General features: G+C 47.3%; 1 protein-coding gene across 1 annotated transcript; it reads right to left on the bottom strand.

Annotated features, from left to right (window-relative positions):
- Positions 1–403: 403 nt before the first annotated feature.
- Positions 404–2191, bottom strand: LOC123182167 (U-box domain-containing protein 29). Its single transcript, XM_044594644.1, has one exon. It carries the CDS (start codon positions 2006–2008, stop codon positions 647–649), a length of 1362 nt encoding a protein of 453 aa, XP_044450579.1. The 5' UTR covers positions 2009–2191; the 3' UTR covers positions 404–646.
- Positions 2192–7772: the final 5581 nt, after the last annotated feature.

Genomic DNA, 7772 nt, shown 5'->3' with positions numbered 1-7772 from the left:
TGATCGTGAGCTCCTGCCACCATCTCCTGACAGCGCCGCCTCCACCATCGACGCGCCACCACAGCGTTGTCTGTCCCTGCCAGACCCGCCGCCCCACCACGCCTCCAGCCAAGCTCCAGTCGCCGCCCTCACACCCGGCCAGCTTGGATCTGGCCCGGTCTGATCCCTGCCCCGACGCTAGGGGAGCTGCGAGAGGATTTCAACGGCACACACTCTTCGTTTTTGCGATCAAAATTCTCGTTGTTAATTCAATTTGCAGCGCGATTTTCACCAATGGAAGCAACACATTTGCAGGCCGGTCCCGATGACATGTCGACCGCGTGTGTGTTGATCAGTCCATTGACCAAAACTAACAAAACCACTGCGAAAGGCATCTAAAATAAGCGCAGTAGCACACCACCAATTCAGAAGAGAACAAGAGGTAGCCATCCACTCCACTACGCGTCCAAATTACGGTCGCATGTACAGGTAATACTGCGAGTATCTCGACATTTTTCCAAACAAAAATGCTATCTTGCCCACTTTGACTTGGTTTCTTGCGTCCCCACTCTGAATTTGTCCTTGTTATTTCAGTTTGCACAGCGATTTCACCAATGGAAGCAAACACAATTTGCACAGCGGGTTAGCTCGACAAATTTACTTGCTGCTAGTAAGGCATGACATGGATGGTGCGGCTGTCGTAGGAGGAGGAGACCATGCCCTTCCTCTCCTGCTCCATCCTCACGGCTCTCAGCAGCTCGCCGGCCATCCTCGACGTCGCCGGCGAGCAGTCCCCTTGCATCACCACCAGCAGCTTCCCCACCGCTTCCGGCGCGGCTGCCAGCGCCTCCCTCATCTTCCGGTCCCCGCCCCCCGCGCAGCAGGACAGCCACAGCAGCGCCACCGCGGCCTCGCGCCCCATTTGCCCCACCCGTATCATCCTGCCCATCACGGCCGCCGCCACCTCCGCCGCGTCGTCGGCGATGGCTGCTTTACCATCGCTGCAGCGGGCTGCCTCTACTAGTAACATCAGCGCCGACTCCGCCGCGGCCGTGGGCGCGGCCGCCACGGCCAGCGCGAGCGCGGGCACTCCACCGGCTCGGACCATCGACGCTCGGGCGGGCCGCCCGCGTACCTGCACGGCCGCGGCCATGCACAGGATGGCTGCCGGTGACGCGGCCTCCTTGAGGATCCTCACCAGATCGGGGAACAGCTCCGACCTGTCGGCGATTGCGGTCTTCACGTCGGCGTCCGGCACGGGCGACGTAAGGATCGCCTCGAGAACCACAACGCCGGTGGGACCTGCGGCAAGCAGCGTTGCCACGACGCGTCCCAGATCGCCGGCCACGAGCACGGTGATGAGGGCTTTCTTGGCATCTTCGCTGACTCCGCCCGCGGACAAGACGGCAGCCATGGCCTCCACGGCCATCTTGACCCGTCCACGCTTCTCCGTGCCGTCCCGGGTCAGGTAGGGCACCATCTCCGGCGCCACAGTGGCCAGGATCCTCACCGCGTCGACGCGCGCGTCGGTGCCGGCGCCCCCCTTGGCGAAGGAGAGGAGCGCCGGCACGGTGGAGTCGAGATCAGCGGCGACGGCGGACGCGACGGAGGCCTGCTTCCCTTTCTCCGGCGCGATCTTGGCGGCCAGCGAGCGCACGGCCTTCTCCGCAGCGGCGGGCTCACCGTGCGAGGCGGCGAGCTGCGAGAGCGCCTCCTCGGGCGAGGGCGAGGGGGGCAGCGTGGCGGCGTGCAGGTGGATGAGGCGGCGAAGGAGCAGGTTGGGCACCAGGTCGGTGGACGCGAGCGGCAGCCGCGTGGCCGGGCAGGTGCGGTGGCCGGAGTCGAGCCAGCGCTGTATGGACGCCCGGTCGTATGTCGCGCCGGTGGGGAGGCTCACCGGCGAGCGCATCACCTCGAGCGAGATCGGGCACTTGAACGCGGCCGGCGTGGTCGGGGAGGCGGCCATCACGAGCGGCTCCGGCGGCCGGATCCGCCGCCTGGCCTGCTGTCCGGCGACGAGCGCATCCATGGCTATTGGCGGGGATTGCTGAGCCTGAGCTACTGGGGACAGTGGGGGGAGGAAGTGCGGGCGGCCGAGGCCTTAAGAACGAGTGGGGGTGATGTCAGCGGGTCAACGGTCAAAGTCAAGTGGGTGGGGATGGTGGTGTTGACGTTTTCGCTCTCGATAAGGATGGCCATTGCCCATTGGTAGAGCAACCTCGTGCCATCACCAATGGAACAAGCGGAGCGTGGAGGATGGGAACGAAGATGCCAATATAATTCAGACTTTTTTGCGGGACCTGCTTCGGGGTTTGTTCGTTTATAAAATGTGCAGGCTATGAGACTTGTCTGGGGTCCTGTAAATAAATCAGCAGAAAATTTTGAATGAGAGCCATGCTCCTTCTTCCAATTTTTTTGTACTAGAAATCAGCAGTAAATTTTGCCTTTTTTCCACCAGCTACAGTAAACACGTGACAGTCAAGTATTAGGATTTCAACAAAACAGAGAACTTTCGCAAAAATTACTCTAGAAATAATGTACAATTAACTTTTCCCATCGTATCGTTGATGAGAGCTGAACTGCAAATTCTATCTTAACTTATGCATTAATGCCTCAAGTTGCCGTAAAAAAATTGCTATTGCATTATTTTTGTCACTTTAATATAAAAATCATACTCCCTCCATGCTCTTATACAAGGCCACTTCATATTTTTATGTCTAACTCTGACCATTAATTTTACTAACAAAAAGTGAGTTATGTGCAACAAAAAGTATTTCATTGGATGCACATTTCAAAAAACTTTCCAATGATATATTTTTATAGCATATAATTCATATTTTGTTGATCAAAATCATAAGTCAAAGTTTGGTACGAAAAACGAAGTGGCCTTGTATAAGAAAATGGAGGAAGCACAATTTTTTGCGAGAAAACTTCCGATATATTCATCTTCAATTATGGTAGTACAACGAATATCAGAAATAATAAAAGTTCAAAAAACACAATAAAAATAATAAAAAATACAACCAGATTCGTAGACCACCTAGCGACAACTACAAGCAATAGAGCGAGCCAAAGGCGCGCTACCATCATCGTCCCTCCCTCGCTGAAGCCGGGCAGAACCTGTTGTAGTAGACACATGGTCGTCTCCAGGAATTCGGGGCCCTGGGCGAAAGCCAAAAACAGGGCCAAAATTTTGAGCAATTCATATAACAGAAGAACTAATATGCATAAAGCACAGTCTCACTTTATTATATAGTTTCAAGTATGTTTTATTTTGAATAATATTTAGACATATATCAATACTTATGCTAAAAAATAGTAAATGATAGTACAACAACAAACTAACCTCATGTTCTACCAAAAAAGGAGCATCCATCTAGTATTTCGTGAAATAAAATCTTCAATCATATCTTTATACTTAATCTTTTTCAATATAACTTTTTCAAGTGATATTGTCGCCAATCTGTTGAGTATTATATGCACCCCCTTCATCGACAAAATTACCATCATCCGTTTTTTGCATCAGGAGCCTCAACCTCTGTTGCATTCCTTTATCAACATTCACATCTGCAGCTTAATTTTCAGAATCAAGTTAAGTGTCTCTCACAAATATCTGTCAAGGGCATCCGCTTGAGACTGAGCCTCAACTTTCGGCTTTTGTTTCATCTTACCTTTGCAGCATCAAAATCATCTTGGTAATTCTAGTAGACATGATGAATATTCGGGAAGAAAACCTAACAAATTTAAATGATCAAACATAATAAAATTACCTTCATATGGTAATGATCTGGAGATGGCCAGATCTTAAAATACAAGAAAACAAACTAAAAAAGAACCTTGCTCTTGAAGATTAAAATACAGTCAATTGTCCCGGCATGAGTGTGTTCCTGAATAATTTTGTTGGTGTTCTTCCTGGTCGAAGCAGGAACGGCACCACAGTCCGTGGCTATTGCGTATTCATGGCAGCAAGACGATCATCCGATGGGATAGGATCGGATCATTGTAGGCAACTACGCCGGCACGAGCACGACTGCTAGGGCCTCACCCCTCCTGTCTTGGGGGAATATCTAGTGCTACCGCTGTCACGCCCCGAGACAGGACCTAGGCAAGACAGCTAAAATGGTATCAGAGCAAATGACACGTACATGTCAGAGTCCAGCGAGGAGGCACGCCAATACCGCATGCAAAATGTGTACCATCCTATGCGGTAGTACAATGCAGTACAAGAGCTAGCTGGCCTATCGAGAGAAGAAAATGCAGCTAACCACCAGTATGAGCTAGTTGGCAGGCTACTCGTACATGCATTAAGGCAACTGGGTGACAAGATAGAGATCGAGCAGACACGACGGATGCGGTTGCCATGCATTGATGCATGCATGTACATGTACGTGGACTAAAGCAAATGTAGTACTCCACCATCTTCTAAGCTAGCTTGTGTAAAGAAAAATCTACTAATGCTTAGCATGCACGTACTAGTCTTAATATATTGATCTCCAAAATTATTTATAAAAACTAGCATGCCCGAGTTCTTAGAAAAAATGATGATTAAGCAAAATTTAATTCTAAATGGCAACCTATGCATTTTAATTATCCTTAAGTAACACACGGGTGTTAGATCCTTCCCTCCTTATAAAAATTTCGTCCTCGAAATTTAATTACCGGTCGATAGAAGATGCGGAAAGTTTTTGTGAAGTTCATCTTCTTTTCCCCAGGCCGCCTCGTCCTCAGTGTGGTTACTCCACTGGACTTTGACAAATCGGATAGTCCTTTTTCTCATTACCCAATCATTCACATCTAATATTCTTATGGCGTATTCTTCGTATGATAGGTCTGGCTTCAGTTCCACAATTGGTAGTTGTGTTGCTTCTGGCGGTGTCTCGCATTTCTTTAGTGTGGATACATGCAAAACATTATGTACTCCTGACAAATTTGGAGGCAGCTCTAATCGGTAAGCTACCGGTCCAACTCTGCCAATAATCTGAAAAGGTCCTACATACCTTGGACTCAACTTTCCTTTTAAACCAAAACTTCTCGTACCTTTTCGAGGTGAAACTTTTAGGTACACTAGATCTCCCTCCTGAAATTCAACTTCCCTTCGTTTGGTGTCTGCTTCTTTCTTTTGACGTTTCTGTGCCGCCGTTAAATGCTCCCAAATTACTCGTAGTTTTTCCTCTGCCCGTTGAACTAACTCCGGGCCTATATATTTCCTCTCACCAATTTCTTCCCAACATAAAGGAGAACGACATCTCTTACCATACATATTAGTACCAACAAAGTGCATGCATAAGAAGTGAAATACTAAATTTCACGATCAGACATATAATCAAAATGGAACAAAATAAAATGTGAGCTTCACATCTGATAAGCACAAAAACGAGCATTTCTAACTTACGCGGGCAAAAATAATACCCTGGCTATCCCCCATTAGTTGCAACAGTTTTAATTTTATTTAACCATTTGCTCTGACACCACTAAAGTTGTCACGCCCCAAAACATGGCTCAGACGTAACAGTCGCCACACGTTTATAAACAAAAGCTTATAAACTAAAACATTCCACAATAATACACATATATAGCATGTGTTCTTTATTCTGGGGATACAAAGCTCTTGCTGAAAATAAATTCCTAAAGTACTTTAATTTATTCCCTCCTGACGCGTGCTACGCCTACTGCTCAAAGCCATGCTCAGGACCATTAACGCTTTGGGCTTCAAAAATAGAAATAGGCAAGGGTGAGTACGATGATTCATACCCAGCAAGTAGCAGTTCCTTTGTTCCTATTCTGTTGTTGTGCTTAGTCCTGCGACTTGCACTCTGTTTCATTGACCTAGAGATATACTGCTGCTAGTATCTCTTTGCTAGTCACTGTACCTGATATATATGTTCTCCTGCAATTGTTCTCTATTCTTGGCCACGGCACAGTGGAGAAGAAATATGTTCCTGTGAGCAAGTAATCGCATGATTATTTGGGCTTACGCGGAGATGTGAGAATTACTACATGAGCTTCATCATATAACTAATCTCCTTATTTTCATATTCACATGTTGTCTATATTGGTTTCACGACCGCAAACATATTGTACCGGTCACGGTTCAGGTATGGGACTGTCTGAGTTCTCCGCTGGGGGCGACACATGTTCCGAACAGGGTATCGGTGATGGATCCTTGGGAACGACCCATACTAGTAAGTCAAGTAGTTGCGCCTCATGGGACCAAAGGGCTCTGCTCTTCTGAAACCCACGTAGTTTTGGTCGAGGCTATCGATGTCGGAGTACCCCTCCTAAGAGTGTAAAAGTGTGAAATTTCACCCCTGTGACTCCCGGGTTGGGAAGCTTGCTGGTCACCAATATTTTTCCTTATACACTGCCGTAAAATGTATTTTCAATATTTCCCTTGAACTCCGTTGGATATTATCTTTAAGTTCAACCATTTGTACTACTTTATTTTCCGCCGCTGAATCTTTCCATTGTTGCCGTATCTTTTCCTTGAATTGAATTACACCGTTGCGATATTCATATCACTTTCTCCTTTCGTACACTTGATAAAAATGCTACTTGCTGGGTATGAAGCATCGTCCTCACCCTTGCCTATTTCTATTTTTGCAGCCCAAAGCGGTAATGATCCTGAACATGGCTTTGAGCAGTAGGCGTAGCACGCACCGGGAGGGAATGAATTAAAGTACTTTAGGAGTTTATTTCCAGCAAGAGCTTTGTATCCCCAGAATAAAGAATACATGTTATATATGTGTATTATTGTGGAATGTTTTAGTTTAGGCCTCACACGTTTATAAGATTTTGTTTATAAACGCGTGGCGGCTATTACGTCCGAGTCATGTTTTGAGGTGTGACAGTTAAAGTGGTATCAGAGCAAATAACACGGACATGTCAGAGTCCAGCGACGAGGCACGTCAATACCGCATGCAAAATATCTACCATCCTATGCAGTAGTACAATGCAGTACAAGAGCTAGCTGGCCTATCGAGAGAAGAAAATGCAGCTAACCACCGTATTAGCTAGTTGGCATGCTACTCGTACATGCATTAAGGCAATTGGGTGACAAAATAGAGATCGAGTAGATACGATGGATGCGGTGCATGCCATGCATTGATGCATGCATGTACATGTACGTGGACTAAAGAAAATGTAGTACTCCACCATCTTATAAGCAAGCTTATGTAAAGAAAAATCTACTAATGCTTAGCATGCACGTACCGGTCTTAACATATTCATCTCCAAAACTATTTATAAAAACTAGCATGCCCGAGTTCTTAGACAAGATAATGGCTAAGCAAAATTTAATTCTAAATGGCAACCGCTGCATTTTAATTATCCTTAAGTAACACACGGGTGTTACAACCGAGGCTCAGATGCTACTGTGATACGGACTCTAGGACCATCATATTTTCAGATCGGACGGCTCTCAATAACTTTGCAACATTTGCAGAAAAAGCTTTCTAGGAGTCCAAAAATTGCGCATAGGTCCAGCAGATCCAACAACTCCCAGATGTCGTCTGATCTAAGAATCTGACGGCCCAGAAGCCCGTATCACGGTAGCACTTGAGGCTCGGTAGCACCAGATACTCTCCCCCGTCATGGATTCAGGCCTCCAGTGCCTCCGATCAGGGCATTGGGCCTTGATCTGGTTTTTTGGGGCCTTTCCGAATTTGACCGTCGTGATCGAACCATGAAGTAGTAGGGACCTACGTTCCCTATACTGTTTTTTAGCGAATTTTTACAACACGAGGAAATGAACCAAGCTTTCATCTCCAGCTTTTTTTATCGATGGAGCCCCCCCC

Source organism: Triticum aestivum, chromosome 1D (assembly GCF_018294505.1).
Source record: "Triticum aestivum cultivar Chinese Spring chromosome 1D, IWGSC CS RefSeq v2.1, whole genome shotgun sequence".
Taxonomy (NCBI): Eukaryota; Viridiplantae; Streptophyta; class Magnoliopsida; order Poales; family Poaceae; genus Triticum; species Triticum aestivum.
This window is presented reverse-complemented; position numbering and strand designations above follow the sequence as displayed.

Bases quoted from the DNA above. Each gene is read 5' to 3' on its own strand.
- LOC123182167 (XM_044594644.1), bottom strand. From the start codon at position 2,008: ATGGATGCGCTCGTCGCCGGACAGCAGGCCAGGCGGCGGATCCGGCCG.